The following is a 23,952-nucleotide window of genomic DNA, read 5'->3' as shown; positions in this document are numbered from 1 at the left end:
TGTTGGATCCGGCTGGGTCTTTTGTCACCCCTGCTAATTGAGTGATCCTGGCGACCCTGCCGTCACTGCCTGCTAACAGACACTTTGGTTGTCCTCCGCTTTAAGTCATTACTAACTACATGTCTGGTTCCACGATGGGCGGTGGCTGTGGGATGTAATGGTACAATAATGGATGAAATGATGGAAGGATAGATGATGGAGAAAGAGTAGATGTACCATAGTCGAGAAGCAAGGTTAAGTGCAGTGCTGAAGCTCGGCCTTGAAGCTGTTGGCATTCTCTGCTTTGTTTCCTTGCAGAGCTGACAGACCTAGAAACTGATTGAGTGCCTTACAAATGGAATTCAATCGTCCCAACTGCTGGCCTGTGACTTTACGCAACTGTGGGTGGATACATAGAAGATGTAAAGAGAGAAATAAATGGTTTATAGTCCTTGAGGAATTTTCCTTTCTGCAGGTAAAGAGGCCTAATAAAGAGGATGGATGGGACTGTTAGACCCATTCAGAATTAGTGTGCTACGAACATATGAGAATAACACTTGACAGACGCTCACATGGTGATCTCATACTCCATCTTATGATTTTTCACTAAGTATGCTATAACAGCTGCACTTGTACATCTCACTCAGTGGTGACGGCTATAGAATGCATTGCCAAGTCTTCAAAAAGAAAGAAAGAAAATAAATCCCTCATATTTCTATGCATGCCTTTTGGAATGTCTTTCAGTGAACATGTGACACTTTTCAGATAAGTGTTTTTGTGTTAACAAAATGGAAATCTTAATTTTGCTAAGCTAATTATAGCTTGCGGCCGTTGCTAGGCAACCCAATGACAGGCGACAGCAGGGAGTCAAGAATCTAACCTTTGGCTGGATAGAGGCAAGAGGTGACATTTAGATTTCCTTCATATTACCCTCTATTGATGCAACGCGTTCTGACAGTGGCTGTTTTGCACTTTACAGTTCAAATAGTAATGTTTGCTTTAAAGTAATTGTCATGTGTACACTGAAGTTTACAAAACTGAAAAGCATTCAATCAATAACTAGCAGGTTTAACACTGTGCTGTTATGATGTAAATGTATGTCCTAATATATGGATGTGCATGAGGCACTCAACAATGTAGAAATGTGCATTTATTGATGTCATAAGTGGCTTTAAATGTCTGCTCACATGACATGAAGCACCTAAAACCTTTAAAATGTATACATCATGATTTTTAAAGTGATTGGGAGTTATATTAGGGTGCGGGTCTGTTATTGCGTTTTTTCATGGTTGTACTATTGGATACTGTTTTGCAGCACATATGCAATAGTGGCCACTGTGCAATATTATTTAACCTCTGTTAGATTAATACAATATTAAAAAATATATATTTTTTTTAAATGCTGGAGCAATAATGCACAAACAACGGGGACCTCTGTAATAGCTTCATATATAGTCATGAAGGGATAACTGTATTTCTGACTTGGGTTAAATAATATATTTGATGTAACGCAGCACACATAAAATCTTTCCATGCGAGACCCCTCAAAGACAATGCTCTGTATGCTCTGAAAAATGTCTTTTGTGGGTGTCTGATTTCTCCTACTTCGAAGGGGGGGGGGGGGGGGGGGGGAGTATTGAGAATTGGGTAGGGGGGTGGGGGGGTGCTCTCAGCGCCAAAATAGTTTTGAAGTATCTGTGAAAAGATTCCTCTTAATCCGTTTTATTTGCTCTGCTACCTCCAAAAACCATTTGTCCACGCAGAGCTCCCCAAACACCCTTCCACTCCACCCAGCCATCTCGGGGATTTAATGTGGTAGCGCAGAGGTGCAAGAGCCCACAGACAGTTAAAAAAAAAAGAAAAAAAAAAGCCATCTGGCCGGGAGGCGGGGGCGGGAGGGGGGCTAGTGAGGTGGGGGTGTTGGGAGGTTTAGGGCGGAGGAGTCGTGCTGGGCAATCAAAATGACGGACAGCAGTGAGAAGTGTTTTGCGGGCTCCCATGTACATGCAAAGTAGTCCCGACTTGTGAGCTTTCACAGCTCCCTCCGGTCTTCAGGTAAACACTGACCGGTCGTGGTATGCATGGCCTTTCCCCACCACAGTGTGTTTGTGTGTGTGTGTGTGTGTGTGTTTGTGTATGGTAATAATGTGTGTGTTGGCTTGCTTGTGAGAGGAAAAGAGTGGACTTGCTTGTGTTTGCGTCCATGTCAGTGGCTCGTGTATTTGTGTATTCTACAAGAAAGGAGGCCAAGTTTATTTCTGTATAGTTTATTCGTCTCTTTTTGGCCAGTGCCACAGCGTTCGGTGAGAGGTCTTGGACCAGAGAGCCAAGGGGTTAGCAGGTGAAATAAACAGCATCCATATTTCATGAACCATCAAAGGAAAAAGAAAAAAAAGTAGAAAAAACTTCTTGGATTCGACACAGACTCCGTTCTAAGGACACTGTGAAATGGGCACACAATTGTTCCTCTTCGCTCTGAGCAAATATTATAATCCTATTCTCTTATGCTTTCCATCTTGCCCTCTCTCTCACTAATGTTCACCCCAATGGCGGCCCCCTTTTCCACCGAGTGAAAAACCCCTTCGAATGTGTGGAGGCTTCATTTTTCACTCTCCCTTTGGGGCTCTGTTGTCAGAGAGCAGCCCTTAGGAAGTCTTTATTTCTGCCAGGCAGGGCCTCTTGCGTTCCTCCACCCTCTCCCTCCGTTCTCATGGCTGTCCCCCCCACCTGCTGGGCTCCTGATCCCAGCCGGGGCAGGCCTTCAGCGGGGGACAATTACTGCTGCTCCCCAGCTTTGATCATCTGACCACATGGAAGCATAACAGCTGACCACATGTTTCAACAGACAAGAAGAAGAAGAAGCAAAGAGAGAAAAGACGTAGAGTAAGAATGGGACGAGAAGAATAAAAAAGAAATCCCCTTTCATTCATTTAAGTCGAGCCCAAGGTTCCATTCCACTTGTGAAGCTTTACGGAGAGTTAGCCACAATGGTCAAATCCTGTGTTTCAGAAGTTTTCCTTTGATGATTATTTATTTGGATCGGGAGCAACCATACTAATTACAAACAATATCTGGCTACAGCCTCCAATAAAGTTCAGTTTCAATTTGCCACTCTCTTCTTTTGCAAGTGCCGCAGAGAGAAAAAAGACAGGAGGAATTTGAGGCAGCCCTTAAAAAGTGAGTGCTAAGTCTGCTGGTATTGTCGGCCAAATTGTCGGGAGGCCAACTGGGCTCTGCTGTCGCGTACTGAGCGCTCTCTGGCTTTTTGTCGCAGCCTATAGGCCACATCCCTGCCGTGGATAATAAACAACGCAAGAGTAACGGCTGCTAAGAAATTAAGACTAATGGTAGATATAAAGGTGAGAGCAAGTGTTGTCAATAAGCCAAAAATGTATTGAGCTGCATTTAGAATAGCAGAAACTGAGCAAAGTACTTACTGAAAGTATCCAAGTGTAGTATGCTAGTGTAAAAGTATGTAAATACTAAATTGTTGATAAAATTATGTTTTGTCCTGCATTATGGATGTGGAAGGCCACTATGTTTGGGGCGGCCATCTTCTCGCAGGATCAAGGCCAAAGGGGTTAGTTGTAAACTGACAAAAGTCTGGGGGAGAGTGGAGGGAGTTTGCTTTGCTAGTTGTCAGGGATGGCCTCTTTTGGAGTGTCCCAATTGTGGAGGAGATCACTTTAGCACATTAAGGGGCGCCTCAAAAGAACCTCTTCAACAGCTTTTCTGGCCCAGCCCTGGAAGAACAGGGCTTGTTTTGACTGCTCTGCCACCTTTTATTGTCGCAGCTCTGCCGACCCAACCGCTTGCTCCTGCCTCGGCTATACTTTCACTAGCCGAGGCAGGCTACTTTTGCGGCTCTTTGAGAGAGACGCTTACACGACATGTGTGCACACACTTCTGCAAAGACACACGCACGTCGCACAGGAACGCGAGCATACATGTACACTTGTGTTGTGTGATGGAAATGAATGTTGTGTGTTGCCGAACCCACTGGCACACGAAAGTGGGTTCGTGGGTTCAGTGTCATCATCAACTTTGATGATGACACTGGTCAGAAAAAGCATATGAGCATTATAATTGCACTGGAGGGTGTGTGAGAGAGGGCGACTCACTTGTTACCTTATTTATATAAAGTAAAAATAGAATAACAACTTCATATATTATCAAAACAGCAAATATTGACTATCTTAACATTTCTACATGTGACTTTTTTGATTAATACTTTCCATCAATCACTATTATACATATTAATTCGTCAGCAGTTGGAGATAAATGCTTAGGATTTCTGTACACTTAAGAGTCTGTTAGTGAGCAGTGTCTGGCTGGCTATGATTGATTGTATATTTAAATTAATATTTGCATTATTAATGATAGGAAAATGATCCGAGTTAATGTTTTCTCTCTATTTGTGATGACGACTAGTTGTAAGATTTCTTTTGAGCCGTGCATTTATGAAGGAAAAAAAATCAAGACACACACACACACGCACACACACACACACACACGCGCACACACACACACTCACACGCGCGCACACACACACACACACAAACAGGCACGCACACACACACACACACACACACACACACACACAGAAATCCACAAACATTTCCCAGCAGCACTCTCTGTATGTCTGAATGAGAGGATCACTTAATTAAATGCGTGTCTATTAAACTGAAAAGACAATTGCAATGAATAATTTCACTTACTGCTGCAATTAAAATAACATGTCAGAATAAATTTAAAAAATGGTAATAGCTCAATTTAGGGCATTTTCATTACCATCTAATGTACCAATAAACGTTTTTTTTTTTCTTGTATGTTTTTTTTTTCATTTGATGAACAGACAAAAGCTTGAAAAACCAGGTGTGCCCTCCAGAAGAAAGAAATAGAATTAGTTTTTACCTCTGTCTAATCAAATTAAGCGGAAGTTAGTCTTTCTCCAAAGACAGGGGGTCACTTTATGACATGGCCTTGGCCATTTGTGTATCCTGCCTTACTTCATAATCATTTTTATCCGGCCGTTAAAAATAATTAACAAGTCATGCTCTTTTGTCGTCCACCATTTTAGGTCCTCGCTCCAACAGTGAAAGGCCTTTCTATCAACATGGTCGCGTAATAGTGTCAGGATGCATTTTAAAGTGCAGTAATTCAGTGGTTTACATGGACTCATAAAATACCGACATGCCCCGATAATGAGAAGCATGAATGGAAACTTGGAGTTCCCTGTGGCCCCTGTGTGTGTGTGTGTTTGTGCGTGGACAAAGAGTGAAGGAAGAAGGAAAGAAAGCAAGAAGAAATTACAGCTAAGAAAATAGAGAAAAGATAATTTTCAAATAATACACAGCTGCTTCTCTCGCAAAATATGGGGGAGATTACTGAAGGACTGTATTGCTTAGACAGACGCATGTGCTCCCCAAAATGCAGATGGTGTGTGAAGCTGGTATGCATGGTAAGAGTGACAGGGACTGAGGCGTCCCACGGTTCCCTCCTCCCTGAGTGATATCGTATGGACAAACGGCAAAGGTCACAGACAGCTCCAGCACATAACTCTTCATCTTTCAGCCCGTGCCAACACTAGTATTTACGGTGTCCCGACCTGCAGACAGACAGGGTGTGTGTGTGTGTGTGTGTGTGTGTGTGTGTGTGTGTGTGTGTGTGTGTGTGTGTGTGTGTGTGTGTGTGTGTGTGTGTGTGTGTGTGTGTGTGTGTGTGTGTGTGTGTGTGTGTGTGTGTGTGTGTGTGAGAGAGCTGGCATATGCGTGTACAGTATGTACACTACATGAAAATAATGTAACTAAATCTGAACATGTGGGTGTTCCTCAATGTTTATCTACGTGTCTTCCTCCGCCAGGTGATCAGTGTAGGCATCTGGCGGAACACGTCTTAATCTTCCAGTCTCTCAATCATGGAATAAATCATGAGGCAGCGTGGTGGAGGTGGTGGGCAGCAGGAGTCAGAGAGAAGCAGTCTGCTTGACTTCACGCTCCCTGGGGATCCGGTAACTCAGCAGGTAGTCCGAGTGCAGATTTGAAACTAATTCTGCCTTTCTGCGCTCAACACAACCCTATAGAGCTCCATTCAAGAGTACGACTGTTCCTTTTATTCTAGGATAAATTGTAGGGGTCCTTTTTTTATTGTGGGTTTTATTATGGGATAGGTTCAGGGTCGCTCAGCCCCCCCCCCCCCCAGTCGTTTTCTAACAACGTGCGCCTTTGTGGAAGGCTTGATGTCATTCAGATTTTACCGGAATAACATGTGAGGCTGCTGCGACTTTATGCTCAGAAAATGCCCCTGTTTCAGTGATACTTGTTTCAAGCAGAAATCAAGCAGGAGCACTGCTGAAGTCATGGCTGGGTCAGTGATTTGTTAGTCTCAGATGGTAACTGGGCATTAGTGAGTTAAGTCCTAGAATCAGCCTTCGACCTCTCAGCAAGGTTACCTCCACACAGGCTGTTTTTCATCTCCCTTGTGTTTTTGTTAGCACTAACAAGATTGACTTATAGCAGATTTGCACTACTGTGTATGTCGAAACCGCTCACTAACTAGCAGTTATTCATACGCCAAAGCAGTGTAGCCCTGGAACCAATGTGGATGTCTAGATTTATTTTTCTAACGCCCTCGGCAGCCCCGTCTGTTTATCGGGCAACCGTTTTTCGAACATGACTCAGCCAATCCAAACTATCTCCTTTTACTCATATCTTCTATTGCCGAGGCAGTGTGTAAATCAGTATTTCTGTTAAGGCAGGCAGTTGCTGGGGCCTGTGCCAATGAGTGTGTGAATTACACCCATGCATAAAGCTGTCCTTGTGTCCCGCTGGCCAAGAGCTACGGGGAAACTGGAAATGATCATAAATTAAGCAGCCCCTTGGCCGGCGGAATCATACAAAATCTGGGATTGAAAGGAACATTTGGAAAGATTACTAGAGACCATATGACAAGTCCCCATAAAGCAAGGAAGGCCGACAGAGGTGGGGCCCACTATAGTACAGCATGAGCGCTAGACTGCATGACTGTGAGGGTCAGATTTGGGGATACATCCCTCATAGTAACAGTGGTGGTGGTAAACGTGGTCCCAGCTGATGCCTGTCACAAGAGATGAATTATTCACTCACTTGTCAAATCAATAATGACCCCATCTTCAGTGGCCTACTCTCCCCATGCCCTACTTATCAGTTTTTGGGGGGAGAGGACGCATCATTTTGATATTTTTGTGGTTTGCATTCATTATAGTAGACATGCGGGCCCCCTCGCTGAGGTAAATTGGCTGTAATTTGTTGTCATTCGAAGGATTGTTTCTGGAAAAATTGGAACTTTGAAAGGTGGGTCACAAAATAACAAAAAAAAACAGATGCTGGATTGAAATGAGCCCACATGATTAATATGGCAGTTTTGTTGAAATGGAATGTGGCAAGCGGAGGTGGGGAGGGGAGTGGTGGCTGGGTGGGTGGGGTTCGAAAGGGTCTGGCAGGATGGGGGGTGGTGTTACCATGGCTTTTAAGGGCACGGGCATGTTTGGATGGCACGGCCCACCCCCCCTGCCCCTCTGCCCCTCCGCCTCTGTTCATGTGTCACTCACTGTCTTCCAGCCTGTAATTTTCCATCTACTGTAACAGGCCAGGGAACTTTTTAAAATAAATAAAGAATTAATTCAATAATTAGAATCTCCACAACAATCTCTTTTGTTCTGTCAATCTCTGAGCGCTCAAAAGTCACGCTGAGGGACGGGAAAGAGAGCGAGAGAAGGCGAGAGAGAGAGAAAGAGAGAGATAGAAATTAGTGGAAAAATTAAAAGCATTGATTTTTCTTAACAGCTCTTTACTTATCCACCATTGATGACATCTAATTGGACCTAATTTCCTGTAAAAAGTTGTGGTATAAGTGTGTGTGTGTGTGTGTGTGTGTGTGTGTGTGTGTGTGTGTGTGTGTGTGAGACTGCTTGTGTGTTTGTGACATTTTATCATGGCTCGGTGTATAGATGAACCACCGGACTTGGAGACAGACAGATATGAAAGGCTGTCACTCTGAACAGAGACAGCTATAATGGCCCTGTGTGTATTCATGAAAGGGTGATGATAGGGGGCCACACTTGGTGTATTGCCATGCTTCCTCATCAGAATCCATCGCCTTGCTGGGTGCTTGTGCATCAGTGTGCTATCTGTATAGAGTTTACATTAGGAGAAACGGAGCAGAACCACCTCTTTGTCCCCTCAGAGATTTGACTTTGTCCCCCCCAGCCCCCCTCCCTCCTTCTTGTCCCTGCCTGGCTGCTATACCCTGCTGTAGGTGTGGTTAGCAGCCTGGGCCATTTATGAACAGCTTGTGCTGGGACGATGTAATAATGTAAACTCATTACAGGAAAAATTAACAAACTATTGATGTAACTTAATCACAAAACATGTAGCAGGTTGATTTTTTACAATATCTGTCACATTAGCATCATGTGATGTGCAGAATTGGAAGTCTGGCCGTTAGCAGTTTAATTAATTTGTGACTAATTAGTAAGGGACTACAAAGCAATATGAAGTAATAATCGTCTGGGCCCATGCTGAAGGTGGATTGGTTACAAAAACTGCAATGTGTCAGGAGGAACAGTCACTAAAATCATATGTCAAACACACACCAACTGCCTAATCAACTGCAAGATAAGGGTAACCAATAGGTTAGTTTCAACATACAACAGATACATGAGTCTGTAATGCAGAAACTGGTAATGGGGAGCAGTAGGATGTGGCCCACCATTCTGTTTGCAGATGTAATATAGTGAATTCCCTTTTTTTTTTTACTTTTTATGACACGTTTATGTTATTTTGATGTGTTTGAGAATGGGTGTGTGTGTGACAAACAACAACAAACTTGAATTGCTGCTTTGTCGGATTACTAATGACGATCTATGTATCATCATTTATCTTCCCGAAAAAGACACTATACCTCTTTGAGGTACCAAAAACACGTTTTAAGTGCGTTTAAAAATAAACTATTTAAAGAGCATTGTTAGGAAAAATCAAAAGTACCTTCGAACCTCAAAAGATGAAATAGGTGACGTGAAAGGATCACAAGTGCTGTTCCTGTGCATCCATAAATTAGACTTTTACAGACTGAATTTACTATATTCAAGTCAGTCACAAAGTTTTACATCACATTATGGTGTTTTTTCCCCCAAATAATGGATATGAGGAGTTTGGGAATGTTGCTCTTCAACACTTTTGGGGCAACCGACAGCACTTGTCGCTCCTGTCTGTCACTCCTATGTTTTTATTTTGTCTATGGCACTACATCTAGTCGACATTTAGGTTTTTTTGTGTGAAATTAATGGGGAATTAATGATTCCGTTATTCCCCCGCTGTGCGAGGAAGGGGGGGTTTGGGATTCTTTTTCTTTAATCGCCCAACCTCTAGAAACTGATTGGAGCAGAAATAAACTACGCCCAGTCCCCTTCTGCCAGGCCTCACAATGGAGGCGCTGATTTTTTTGATAGGGTTCAATGCTGCCAGGGGGCCAGCTGGAATTAGAAGTGGATTAATAATTTTAAACAAGGCTAAACCGCTTGGACTGTCTGTCTGTCGGCTCTTTCCAATACTTAGCCAATGGTCCGTCTGCTCCCTGACCACATCAAAACAATCTAAAAACACCATATCGCCCTAATGAAGAGGGTTAAGGTTTAGTTTTGGGGCTTGAAAGTACATGAAAACATGCTTATTTAGAGAGATTGCGTGTGTTTCGGAGTCTGAGAACACGCCTGGATTATGGTGAACATTTGGGCATCACCAGAACAGCATCCTTAATGGAAGCATTACTTTCACCATACTATGAGTGCATGATTTTTTTCCCAGTAGTTGATCAACTTTTTACCACTTTTTACATTTTTTTCTCTCTTTTGATAATGAAAAGGATGTGCCGCCTTTTAGCTTTTATTATTAGTTATTGTTTATCTTGAATCACATGGTGAATCCTATAGCGCTAATCTACCTGATCACTGCATTTCCACCACCTATTGAATCTGCTGAATGAAAATTAGTACTCTTTGCTTCAGATGTGTGCTTTGATGTTAGACATGACTGTGGCCTGAGATGGTCCACTGGCTGGAAAAGTTAAGACCACCAAAATGGTGACCCCAGTCAACGGGAAAGATTAGGTTGAGCACCAGTGGGGAGTGTTGAATGGTGAGTCGGAAGGGATTTGGAACGATCTAAAAGCAGACGTATAATCAACCGAATTTGGGTAGTAAAGCCTAACAGATCAGGCCCTGCTGGTGACATCTCTTGCAGAACAGAACCATGTCTCAATAATCCCCATGTTATTTATGTGTGTGTCGGAATACGTGTGTGTGTGTGTGTGTGTGTGTGTGTTTTTAAGTCTGTCCATGTTTCAAGGACAGACAGACAGACAAGGAAGAGGTTTGAGAGAGTTCAAAAGTGCATGTGTGTCCTCTCTGTTGCCATGTATGTGGGACTGTCAATAATATACATTTTTCCAACTCCTCCTTTGACCAAGCATGATGAGTTGGGAAAACAGGGGTGCTAAAGGGACAAAATGAGAGCCCCTGAAAGGCCAAACTGCACGTTATTTTTATTTCTAAATACAGCATTTTGGATCTTAATCTATTTACACTATAAACGGGAGCAGACAGCTGAAGCATATGAAGAAGAAAAAGAAAATAGCATAGCATAGCACTATATAGTATAAATCCATATTCCCTCCCCCCTTTTTTAATTCAGTCATTATAAAAATGTCCTGTGAATGTAGCAGGGACATTAGCCCCCTTCTGAGCTATTATCCTGGCTGTCTGGTGTTGCAATTTCACACTCCACTGATTCCGACAAGCAAGTAGAGAGTCTTCATGCCCCAGATTTCACCTTATTTAGGTAATACAGAAATAAATGATTACCCCCCAAAAAAAGGTAAATTAAACTGGGTACAGGACTATTTATCTAAAGGTGTGAACTTTGTCTTTGAAAGTTGAGCTAATGTCACGTCTTATAACATTACTTTTTACAACAGCTTCCACCTCCTTCATTTCTAATGCATGAACCACAGCATATGAAATGCACCTGACAGACAGAGAGGAGGTTTATGCATGATTTATACTTCGCAAGAATGAAAACAAACTGGCTGCTTGGTAACGTTTCTCAGTATTAAACTGCGCCCCCCTGACCCACACACAGCGCGAGTTATAACCCCCTCGCCCTTTTGTTGTATTATCATGAGGGGAAATCTATCCAAATTGCGTACATTTTTATCTGGCTCTATCCGCTGTAGAGAATAAAAAAAAATACTGATTGTTACATTATATAATAAAAACACGAATACGTCTGTGCACATTAAATAGCTGATAGTGTTTTGACTTTTGAAACTCTGATCATTTGAAAAAAAGGAGGAAAAATAGTGGAGTGAATTTCGTTTCTGCCGACGCAACACGGTTAATAATTCAACTTATTTAACAGTTGCTTGGAATGAGATACTTTTCCTCCCTGTTGCACCGGGAGAGTTCTATTCTTCATAGAGAGCGGCCCCGTTTTGATTGAACTCGGTTTCCTTGACTTCCCTGCGCCCAGACTTTTCAAGGACAAGACAAGTCGGTCGTTAATAATTAGTATAATAAGTGCGCACGTTTAATTTCTCTGTTATGTTGGAATCCTGCGAGGCGGCAAGAAGAACGGAGGCCTGGTGGCTTTCTTTGAACTTTCAAATGCGCAACAAGAATAGAAAACATAGTATTTGAAGTTCGCAGTATTTTACAAACCATCTTGATTTCAGCGTAATAATAATTTTCTTATTCTATCAACTATCAACTATAATACCGACTATGTTGTATTTTTTGTCTATTGTTTTAAATATTGTAATTTGTAAATAGTTTAGATTTTTCAAAAGAAGTTAGGCATGTATCAGCCGAAAATTAAAATTAAAAATTAAAGTAGAAACATTTATTTAAATCAAAAGCAACAAAAAAAGTCAAAGTTTCCATTGACTTTAGACATTTCAGGGGAACTTTTGGAGAGAGGTTTTGGGTTTCAACAGCCCGCTGAGCTTCCCTCCCTCGACCAGGAGAGCAATATGTCATTGGTCATCATAGCAGAGGATGGATAGGGTGTCTCAGGGATGCAAATGAAAATATTTGCCTACGTTACTTCTTAACAAACAGGAGATAAGTTACAGCCTCCAAAGGTCTCCTGAAGGAAAATGTGCAATGTATTAAGGCGAGATCTGCCAATCACAAGGACATGTGCAAACTTTTGAAAGCACACTCTCAGTCTTGCAGGACGTGCATGTCTTTTGTGTTATCCTTTTAAAGTCCCAATGGTGTTGGACATATTCTTATAAGATAAATTGTACTCCTATTTAGAACTATATGTTGACTAAGAATGACTCCAAATACTGGACACTATGCACTTTTGCAATGGTTGTTAAGAAACAAAAGTCCCTTCTCTTTAGTTACTGCAGGCCCCTTAGACCAGAATTGAAACAGGAAAAGCAATTATTGGAGAGATTGTCCCGTAGGCATTGAAAAGCTATCAGCATGAGGGTTGGAATTGGCTTGGGGGACACCTATGGCCCCATGCATTATCTTGGCATGAGGTCGCTTTGGCAATCGCCTGCCAATTTCCTCCAGCACCTGGCCTTCCCTCCCCAAAAAAAACCCCTCCTGTTTCACCAGGCCCTCCTACCTGGTTCCCCCTTTTCTCCTCCACCCTTTTTCCAGACACTCCTCTTCTGTTATTGTGTCCAAGAATGGTACCAGTAATAGAAATGCTCTACTGTCTAGTGAGTTTAGCACAAAGTTAAAGGTGTGCAATCACACTGCATTGTTTCCCCATCATGCTTAAAATGATTGATGAAGCCAGCACTGTGAAAAACTACCAAAGGCCAAAAAAACACGGACTAATAGTATACGTCTAATAGTGTGAAAATATGAGCTGGCTGTGTTCTGTTTTTGGCCAAAAGGCACAGTAGGGGGAGTCGAGGATGAGATTTGTGGGAAGAAAATAACCAGTGCTAAGTCTAACACTTTTTATTATGGCTATTGAAAACCGGTATAACGCAGCTGTTGAATATCACTCTCCTTCAATCACCCCATCCACAAAGCTGCTCTTTTCCTGGATTGACCTGGTTATCCAAATACATCTTATTGCAGCATCACCTCTGTTCAGGCCTCAGTGCAACAAGGGTTGGGGCACTATGGCCAAATCCAGGCCACACTGCTGCGGTTGTGGTGGATTATATGTTTGCTATTATTTGTCATGCCTTCTCCTTACAATGGTGCCTGTGACAATACACTGCAGATTTTCAGCACACACAGAAATATTTCATAACTGGTTCCTTGTTAATCCTAGTAGATTTGTCTTTTTTATTGTATATAGGCAAGGATTGTTTTTTCATTCTTAAAACTCAGTAAAACTGCAACATTTTATCATTTAACTAAAAAGTCAATTATTAAGAGAAACTTCAGTGTCATTAAATTTAACTTTCGTTTGAAATGTATTTTAAGGTCAACATGACATAAAAGCTTCAGAAATTAAAAGTGACATCCTTTTCTAATAAAACATTTATTTAACATATTTTTATTGATGTATTCTGTTTTATTTGTGTATTTTTTAGGCGAGCAAAGAAATGTATAGACATAATTTGACTAAAATCATCCTTGAATATTTAATTTAAGTGTATGATGATGTTTTGCAACCGCTGGTAATTACACTTGAATGGAGTTTTCCAAGAAGGCCAAGTCACATTTGACACACTCGTTTTAAACATTCGCAGTTCCAATCCATTACTTATCTTTGCTTTATTGCTGTAATATTATGTTACTATCAGTGTGGCACTTTTTTAAATTGTGTTTATTAATGTTGGCTAGCCTACTGTCACTTTGAGTGGAAAAGGGGGGAGAAAGCATGTACACTACGTATGTGGGTCAAACCGCTTACTATGCTTGAATGGGGGAGAAAGAAATACGACTTTGAGATATTGTCTTTCATTGTTTATTTCTGTATTTGTGCTGCGCCAGGAATCGCGCACACGTGTGCTGATGCTGCTGGATCGAGCGGAGTGTTATCGGGTGCTATCCCTGCCTCATGCATATCCATAACGGATTAAAGATTGTGCAAACATTATGCAACCAGAGCTTGCCTTTTTTCCGCGTTGATTGGCATTTCTGGGACACAAATCGGAATGGTGCAAGAGATATGGGCTACTTTTGCTTCTCGTTGTGATGTCGTAGTGACATGTTTTTATTTTTGTAAGGGGATAAAACGCCATAGACAGTTTATTTATTCATGGCTTGTTTATTCGTACGCTGGGTCTGTCTATACCTATTCCTATATTAATCCATCCATCTATCTCACGGGACTCATTCTTGTGCACCACCTCTGCGCAACATGTGGATGGTGATATTAAGGCGTCCCGCCAAGCTTTGCAGGGAGAGAACTCAACTAAGGGCATTGCGCACGCGCGGAATAATCACCATGAGCGAGGCGATGAATGAAGTTTTTCAATAATGGAAAAGGCACTCTACAATTCTAATTCATTGTTTCTCGAAAAAGGGGGACATTAACGAGCATTGTCCTCTTTATTTTGAGAGGCTGATGAATATGTGAGCGCTGCTGCCGTCCCCTCAGGGGGAGAGAGGTGGAGGCTGTCCCGGGACGAGGGAGGCGTCTCTCAGGTGAAAAGTTTGTTGAGTGCAAAATCACACCCATGCAAACGGTAACTAATGCAACTTTATGTTGACTTTGCAAGGGATATGAAAACCTAACACACACCGCTGTGTTATGGTTCCAATTAAAGCTTTATTGCAGATTCAGGCTACACGTTGCTTTTACATTTAAACCTCAACATGCTACACCTTCTTCTCCAATAACCTGCAGTGCAATGAATCATAAAAAGTAGCCTTCGCTCCTCAAGGGAGACCACTTGTTATTGCGCCGGTTGTGGGCGAAGCCTCGCCACCGCAGAGTTCGTGGAAGAGCAACGGGCCATTAACGGGATGTCAATTGCTCATTTGCCCGCGCTCACCACCTCTCAGAAGTGTTGAAAATATATCTGTCAAAAGACAAACGCAAAAGCACAATTTACCGAACATCTGCTTTGCTGAATGAGCGTTTGCCGGGGCCCTCACTCGGGACCTATTAGCGTTGATTCCTGCGCCGGCACTGATGAGGAATTCATCACGCTTCTGACACCCCGCCAGATGTTGGGCAATAAGCGCTGTCTCCTGTTGGACATCCTACTAATAGTTTGTCTTTCAGCCCACAGCATAATAGAAATATCATTGGAGAGGTGGGGTGTTTTCGAGTGTGTTGGGGGGCTGTAAATAATGGCCCATTGACACCATGAAAGCTGCTGACATTAGGTCCCTTGGTATTTTTTTCTTTATTTATTGTGCACATTTGGCCATTTAACTGACTGATCTGTTGGGTATTTCATCAGGCTTACTTCTTCCCAAGCGCAGCGGGGTATGATTGATTCAGGAAGTAGTACACACTGATTGCATAACTTTATAGCATTTTAGACTGTTTCATAATTGGCAGGCCGAACACTTTCACTCACTTCCTCACCAGCAGAAATGCCTGCAGGCTAGTATACAGTATGATGGGGTATGTAAATGCCTCTTAGGAGCCAATTGAAGAATACTTGTTCTCAAAGACAAAGCCATTGTGTTAAACAGTTTGCATCACAAAAGGCCATGAAATACGTTAAAATAGAAAGACACACCGAGGATTAAGGTATAGCCTATTTTGTCAATGCATATTCAACACCCTGCTGGAGCTGCAAATAAGCATCGATAATTGGCCACCACATCCACTTCCGCGCGCAAGTGAAGCAATTATCAGATGTATGTTAACTCTTATGCAATTTGTTTATCAATCCATATTTTCCCCTTATGATGTTGCTGAATCCTTATCACTTCAATCTAATTGCCATGGTGCGTTTAGTGACAAAACACTCGAGTCCCCCCTTATGCATGAGGCTTAATGTCTTGATTAGAGAAAAGACTGCCGTATAAACATCTACAGTAATCCAGTGTGTGAACTTGTTCTGTTGCTATATGCGGAAAGACGTACCCCGCATTTCACACACACACACACACACACACACACACACACACACACACACACACACACACACACACACACACACACACACACACACACACACACACACACACACACACACATTCTCAGATGGCATTGTTAATTTGCGATGATTCAGATTTGTTGGCATCCAGCCTACTTAAAGCATTGTCAGTGATTGGGACGACAATCTGAACATCTTCCGTGTGTTTGTTTTCAGTCTCCAATCCAAAATGTCTCAGATTCGGATCAAGGGGCCGAGTGCACCCAGCTTCCTTGAGCAAGACCTTGCGGCCTCTCTCACTGTTAAAGCTTTAATAGTGCCACAAAATAAATGCCTCCAATGTAGAGAAGTGCATACAAGCAGGTTACGTTTTAGACACACACAAAGTCCCTAGCCTACATGTTGCGTTTGATAATTACTTGATTATTAATGAGTGGTAAATTAGCCACTGGGTTTATTAAGATCACGGCCTCCGTTGCGTGACAAAGGGCTTTGGGTACGTGCTTCTGTCAGTTTATCCTCTTACAGAAACGCTCCCCGCTTAGCCATGCATCAAACACTGCGACTCAGAAGACGGAGGAAGGTATAATAAGGGGTTGGTGTGGCCCAATCAATAAAATATCAAACTTTGGCGACAGACGCGAGGGAAAAGGCGTAAAAAACTCAGTCCTGAACCCCCCCTCCTTCTGAAAGCCTTTACACGCTGCAGACCCTATAGACGGGGCGAGATTATAGCAACTGCGAACTGCCAACAATCAGCTGCAATCACACAGACATGCAGCACCACACAGCCGAGCGAGCGGCAATCCATACAATAACTTCAGCTGAATGAGCGCGAGCGTAATTCAAAGGCAGGTGTTTGCTGCAGATGTAAAATAGCCGCCGGTCTTTACTACTACACAACTGCATCCACGTGACCGTTGCTGCTTTCTAGCCCATTCAGAAAGGAGCCTTTCATGTTTTTTTTTCTCTCGCTCTCTTTCTCTTTTCTGAATTGAATCGCCTGCATGCTTTGGTTTCTAATCTAGCGGGATCTGGAAACTCTGAATTCCCAGTGTATGTAAACATAGCTTATCGAGAAGTCCGAAAACCAAACTGTTTTATTTTGTAGAATGTATCATACCGGTGTAAAGCACGCACGGATAATTGATGTAATCTGGTGTAATGGCCAGGATAAGCAGATACCATCCCTGTTAAAACGTAACTATGTCAAAGCTTTTATTTTTTCCATGATCATATTGTGTTTCTTCCCTGGCGATATTCATATACTGCAGGTAGGCTATAAGAGCTCGGCCACCGCTCTCTGTTAACGGCGTCTCAGACATATGCATGCCTGCATAAAATATGTCAGCAGCCTCCGTTTGAGTAGCCTGCACGCCGGGTTTTGCAGAATGCCGTGTCTCTGTTATTTGACGTCACGATGTCTGAGGGAGAGAGAGAGAGAGAGAGGAGAGAGCGAGAGGGGGAACTTGAAATGTGCGACTTGACTAGACGAGCCAGGCAGGCAGGGAGGGAGGGAGAGGGTGAGATGGGGAATAAAGGAAGGAGGGAGGGGAGGGGGGGGGGGTTCGAAATCAAACGGAATGCAAGGGGTGCGCTTGCGCAAAAAGAAAAAAAAATAGTCAAAAGCAGAATTTGAATCAATATTCCTAAATCTGTTTAGTTGAAGGATATGGGGGGTTGGGGTGCGGGGGTTTCAAGCACTTTGTATAGTGGGGGGTTGGTGTAATAATCTTCCTCATGCTCTACACTCCAAAGGGTGAGGTGAAGTCATCCCTTTATAATAGTGTTTACTTATTATACTTTGGAATATATTCTTAAATAGCCTAGCCCAAAATAATGTATAGCATTATATATATGAGACATATGCATGAGCTGCTGTTTTGATTTTTTTAACCGTTGACTTATTACGTGGCGCATTGATGTGTAGTAACTCGTTTGGTTGTTTTTATGAAGCGGTTCCTTGTTAATCGGGTATTGGCTGAAGCAGCGCCACTTTAGGCAACGGATCCAACTCCACTTTCACGTCACACAGTGTCCTCATTTGCCCGTCCTCCCGTCTGCACATTAGGAATGTTAATTATTAAGCGTTAATTTAAAATATAATAACAACAATTATCAAACTTGCGTGTGCAACTTTTGCAGCCGGCGATGGATGACCCACACATCTCCATCTAAACCCAATGAAGAAATGAGAAGAAGTCCCCTAACTTGCTCCCACTCACTATTCCTAATTCACACACACATACACGCACAGCCAAGATACTAAAATGGCGCCTTAATCAGTGTCAAGTTCAAGTGACTCCTACTAGTCTGATATAAACGACAAGCACACAGTGTCGGCTTTATGACTTAAAATGCAGGGGGCAGGACAACATGGTGTTAATAATCAACGTCGCAGTCTGACAGTCTCTTTTCATCATGTTTTTTTTAATTTTCAGTCAAAATTTCCGTTCACATTTCTTCATAAATAGTTGGTAAAACAAATTAACCAACATACAGTAGCCTAAAAAGTACAAGGAACCTTCAGCCTCTGGTGTAGCGAAATATGCTAATGCACAGGCCTGCTGTTGTAACATTGGTTTGCCTCAACGTGGCACAGTGACACAGTTCATCAGTACAACATTTTTGCTCTTCAGGAATAACTTGGAGTGTGACCCATATTCTCCCAGAAAGTGTTACAACATCACATTCTAGCTGTGTTAATACATCAGATATTATTTTCTCTGGCATGGGGCAGAAAGGTGGTGGGAATAAGAAAAAAAGTACTTCTTTTAAATTAAGGTATAGAAAATAGCATATAAAACATATATTCCTTAAATTATTTAAATAAACTTATTTCATATATCACTGTCACGAGGTACCCTTTTTTCTTTTACATTTTATTTTAAAAGTAGTGCTGGTGGTCTGACAATTGTTCTCATAAGAGTACAATATACTTTGTCTATGCATAATATTTTATTCTTGAGAACAGGTTACAATGCAATGCTGTAACTCTTTTTGCCACTGAACGTATTCTCCCCGCGACCCACATAGAGCTAGAATCCCTTCTACCAAATTTTGTAAAACACAAAAAAAATGTCATCTTGACAAGTTATTCACACAAAACAAGCAAATGTGTAATCATACTGCTCTATATGCAACACCACAACAAATAACACGCTTAGTTTCACAGAAGAATTACATTTAAAACAATGCAAGCTGACGGACAAAAAAAGTTTTTTTATTTTTGAAGATACTGTGTTGTGACAGTTTGCCGATGCACACATTTAAACATACTTGCACAAAGACATTGCTGGAACTGGAAAGATACTGGCTGGCGCATATATTTGGGTTGTTCACCCGAATTTGAAATCATCAAAAATGCTGTCACCTTGATTTGGAAATCATGAACTTCGCACACTCGTCTTAAGACCTGTAGTATAGGAGTGCAATAGGCTGATGGGTTTATTCTTTTTTTTTCTCTCCCCCCAAAAAAAATAATACTGAGTGTATACTACGAATAGACATCTATTTCTGATTCTATCAAAGTAAAATACAAACAAAGGTTTCAGTTTAACCACAAATAAAGATATCAACAGAACCGTGTTATAGCTTCTCAGCTCAACTGAACTCAGTTCTACAAAGTCAATGATTTACATGTCAATGGTCTCATAAAGAAAATAAAAGTGACGGAAATATCTGCATTAGGCTATATATAGACAAATCCAATAATATTCATATAGATGATTTTCTTCGATCCAAATAAGACACATGAAGGCCTATTTGTTAAAAAGGAACAAAAGAAAAAACCAAACAGAAGGATACAATCGTGATGTTGGAGATTTATAATTTTTATCGTTTGTTCAATGTTAAGCTGGTTATGACCCAAACTGTACAGTTCTTGTTAGAAAACATTTCCATAAATATCATTTAAGATTCAGAACTTATACCCATAATTAAATTACAAATTGATAAATATGGCATCATGGATATGTATTTACAACGGTATTAACAAAAGGCAACGTTATATTCAACGGTAACAATCGTAACCTAATACCACATTTCTCCACCTGAAAACGGACGTTGACAATAGATTCGACCCCATCAAACAAGGAAAATACATTCACGAGTATAATATTTATTTTAGTTTTTTTTCTGTGTTCAAGTTCATGACAAAGACTTTGGCACGTTTCTTAAGACTGTTTGAAGTTCCAACAATCAATTGAAGAGGCGACAATAGCGCGTCACCGTCACCATATAAAACAGCGTGAAATAATCTTCCTTTTTTATTATTTTTTTTAAATAAAAATTTGAGAAAATACATAAAATGAAAAATAAAACATTTTTTTCTGAAATCTGTAAACTAAAAGATACAAAAACATTTATTTATACTGAGAAAGTATTTACGTTTATTTAATCGTGATTTTATTTTGATTCCCTCGAAAACTGCGTAATAAAAGTCAAATTTCGTGATCCTGAGAACGGATGTGGCCTGCTTGTTGCTGGCTTTTGCTCTCATCTCCTGTTGTTGTTGTTGTTGTTGTTGTTGTTCCAATCTTGTGTGTTTGTGTGTGTGTGTGTGTGTGTGTGTGTGTGTGTGTGTGTGTGTGTGTGTGTGTTAGTGACGAGGGGCTGCTTGTTTTGTGTGTGTGTGTGTGTGTGTGTGTGTGTGTGTGCAGGAATAGTTATTATCCTCAACCCCGTGGTCCACATTGAGAAGAGGGTTTGTTCTTCTCACTTCAAACGTACCATTCGTTAAAGTTGGGTGCCAGTCCTTCGCTGTGTCCGGACGTGTTTTGTACGGCTAACGGCGGTGTTTTTGTCGGGTCTTCGGTGTTGGCTGAGACCAGCACTGGCGGTGTGGACGACTCGTATCCAGAGCTAGCTGCTGGGGACGATTCAGATCCTTGAGACTCGTGTACCTGCAAAATAAATAAAAAACATCTGAGTTCCTGCTCAATTATGATATTCACTTATGCCTAAGGCTACTATATGCTACTATAACAGTGAGTGTGCAGCAAACTTGCAGAAAAGTCTATAAAAAAGGATCCCCAAGCATGCCCTTGATGTGCACCTTTTAAATCAATTATTCTCAAAGTATAAGACAGTTCAAACGCTTTTCTTTAAAACAGGTCACCTTTTAGTTTAGACAGTGTCAAGTGATGAAATGCATCTATCAGAGGATGACAAGTAGCCTATAGGCTAAAATAAGCACCACTGATTCACACCTATATTTCAATAGGCTACATTAATTAAATTAGGGCTTCAAGTGTCACTTGTAGTGCTAGTGGCATTGTTCTAGTGGGACTTTGCTTTAGCATCTTAAAAGAAATGCCTCAAGTTTTGACGGTGCATATCTATGGAGAATGGTAGGGGTTGAGGAGAGGAGGGGGGTAGAGCGTGAGTGGGTTTGCGTTAATGTGTTTAAGGGAGTAATGAAGACATTAATTACCTTCATGTGTTTCCTGAGAGAGCTGGGGTGTGTGTAGGACTTGTCGCACACTTTGCAGATGTACGGCTTGTCCGACGTGTGCACGTGCATGTGCTTTTTCCTGTCGCTGCTGTTGGCGAACCGTCTGTCACAGCCATCAAATTCACACTTAAACGGCTTCTCACCTGCGGGAGTAAACACGCACACACATTGTGAATGATATGCCACCAATAGCCCAGACAAACAAACTCAGCATTGCGACGCCTCCTGTGTAACCCCGAGCTCATGAGATGTAAATTGTCTGCAGTCTATTATATAACAGAGTAACCTACATTTCTTCGGCGGCGAAGTGGATACGGCTCCTCCACTAGGCTACTACACGCTGCTCTTGTCAGGCTTTATTTATTCAAGAGGCCTGCTCCTTCATACTACTGCCCTCGCTCTGTGCGTAATGCGTATACTGCTCCTATATAGTAAACACTGAATCAACAGGGCATTTCTGCACCACGCCATGGCTGAACAGGGGACAGAATGGCAAAGACAGCCTTAAACTGATTGAATATGCAATTGTGTGTAACGTTTAGAACGCTAGAGAGTCTATAGATATCCATATAGAGCTATTGCGACACAACTTTATCACAAGAGCGTAAAGTATCTATGTTATTGTGTCATGCACAACTTCTTGGCTTTATGGCTATAGAATGAACGCTGGTTGCTGAACACGTCCACGTTTTCTGCACTATTGAGCCAACACAAATGTATTTAAACATACTTCTCAAATAAACTACACTAACAATAGTTTGGGTAATGTTCAACGCCATACATGTGGGCCCAAGTTACTTGTAAACAACAAATACATGCACTCTGAAACAATCTCCAAGACACACCATTTGCTGAGCAGCCTAATCTTTTAATCTTATTTTTACGCACGCCGTGCCAACATATTGCTGTTGCCTTACCTGTGTGTGTTCTTTTGTGAATTTTCAAATTTTCCGATCTGGCGAATATTTTCCCACATCCGGGAAACGGGCACGGAAACGGTTTCTCGCCCGTGTGCACTCGGATGTGGTTGACGAGTTTGTACTTGGCCTTAAAAGATTTCCCTTCTCTCGGGCAGTCCTCCCAGAAGCAGATGTGGTTGCTCTGCTCAGGGCCGCCGACGTGCTCCATGGACACATGCGTGACCATCTCGTGCATGGTGCTGAAAGTCCTCTCGCAAGTCTTTTTGGGTCTGTTCATCTGGTGCTCGTCTATCCACTTGCAGGATAGCTCTTGTTTGATCGGTTGCCTCATGTATCTGAAGAAGGCCCCCGGGCCGTGATGTGTCGGCACGTTCATCCCCATGTTCATGTTGATGGGATGGCTGTAGTTGTGGAGCTGAGCGCCGTAGGGGTCCGTCCGAGGGCTCGCGACCGGGCGATACGGGTCAGGTCTTCCGAAAATGTCCCCGCGTAAGCCAAGATGCATTTGGCTATTGACTACATGTCCACTCGGCGAAGTGTGGCTCACCCCCTGCTCGTGAAGTCCTGGAAACAACAGATGTCCGGGGTTGTCGCTGATCCCGGGCGGCCCGTGGAGGCTCCCCGCCGAAGCACCAAAGATCCCATGCTGGGCGCTCGGCGCAGCGGGCTCTCCAACGCCCCGGTTGCGGAAGAAAAGGTCCCGTGTTGAATTGAATGCTCCCCCACCGTACGAGCCCACCTGCCCGCCGTGAGTGTGTCCCAGGGCAGCTGCATATCCTGTGGCTTGCGGGGTGAAAGCCGACGTCTGACCGGAGGCGATATCGTGCGCTACGGGGCTGATTTTGAAAGCTGCCGGGTGATGATGAGAGGAATCGGCGAAGGGATTCAGTCTCGGGTCCGTGTTCCCGATGTCGTGGTGGTGCCGTGGTCCCCCGAAACCCCCCACTCCTAACGATGCAAACTGCGGACCGCTATCAAGAAGCATAGTCATGAGCTCGAGGCAAACTTATAGGAGACGGGGAGGAAAACAGAAAATAAAATTAAAATCCAGTTTAGCGGGGCGCGCAAGCTGCAGCCACCAGCGCCAAGATTAACCACGTTTTGCGAAAATAAAAATCCGAAAATAAAAATAATAAAAAAACACGCCGAGCCAAAACGGGGAAAAATCCTATGCGAAACAGAGTTGGGAGCGAAACAAATTCCCGTTGACTGCGATCCGTGAGAAAGCGGATCAAACTTCCCCCCCTTTCCAGGCGGATGATGTCCTTGGACTGATAAAGTCAATCACTCACTCCCAGAACATAAATGAACTCGGGAGGCAGTGCTACAGCAACCAATCGGCGCTCGGCTACCCCTCTGACACGTGACTGCTGAGGAGGGTGTTAATTGGCTAGATTTCTGGTGATTGGCACAGTTTGGTATTGAAGATGGCAGGTCGTCTCAATTGGTTTCATCTGATTGGCTCTTACAGACACTATTTTGCAGGTATAACCGGGCACTCTAGTGTGCGCGTGTTGTGTG

General features: G+C 42.5%; 1 protein-coding gene across 1 annotated transcript; it reads right to left on the bottom strand.

Annotated features, from left to right (window-relative positions):
- Window positions 1-18,465: 18,465 nt before the first annotated feature.
- On the bottom strand, window positions 18,466-23,681 carry zic3 (zic family member 3 heterotaxy 1 (odd-paired homolog, Drosophila)). Its single transcript, XM_080035075.1, has 3 exons — window positions 22,429-23,681; window positions 21,491-21,654; window positions 18,466-20,960 (listed from the first exon to the last, which is right to left on the bottom strand). Exons 1-3 carry the CDS (start codon window positions 23,420-23,422, stop codon window positions 20,778-20,780), a joined length of 1,341 nt encoding a protein of 446 aa, XP_079891201.1. The 5' UTR covers window positions 23,423-23,681; the 3' UTR covers window positions 18,466-20,777.
- Between the last annotated feature and the right edge of the window lie 271 nt (window positions 23,682-23,952).

This window comes from Ammodytes marinus (assembly GCF_949987685.1).
Source record: "Ammodytes marinus genome assembly, chromosome: 10".
In the NCBI taxonomy this organism is placed as follows: Eukaryota; Metazoa; Chordata; class Actinopteri; order Uranoscopiformes; family Ammodytidae; genus Ammodytes; species Ammodytes marinus.
Note: the sequence above shows the minus strand (reverse complement) of the source record. Positions and strands in the feature narration are given on the sequence as shown.

Excerpts from the sequence above, each read along its gene's own strand:
- zic3 (XM_080035075.1), bottom strand. The coding sequence starts at position 23,422 with ATGACTATGCTTCTTGATAGCGGTCCGCAGTTTGCATCGTTAGGAGTG. Across the intron at positions 21,655-22,428 it reads TCACAAAAGAACACACACAG|GTGAGAAGCCGTTTAAGTGT; the intron begins GTAAGGCAACAG and ends TTACTCCCGCAG. Across the intron at positions 20,961-21,490 it reads CTCTCAGGAAACACATGAAG|GTACACGAGTCTCAAGGATC; the intron begins GTAATTAATGTC and ends TTTATTTTGCAG.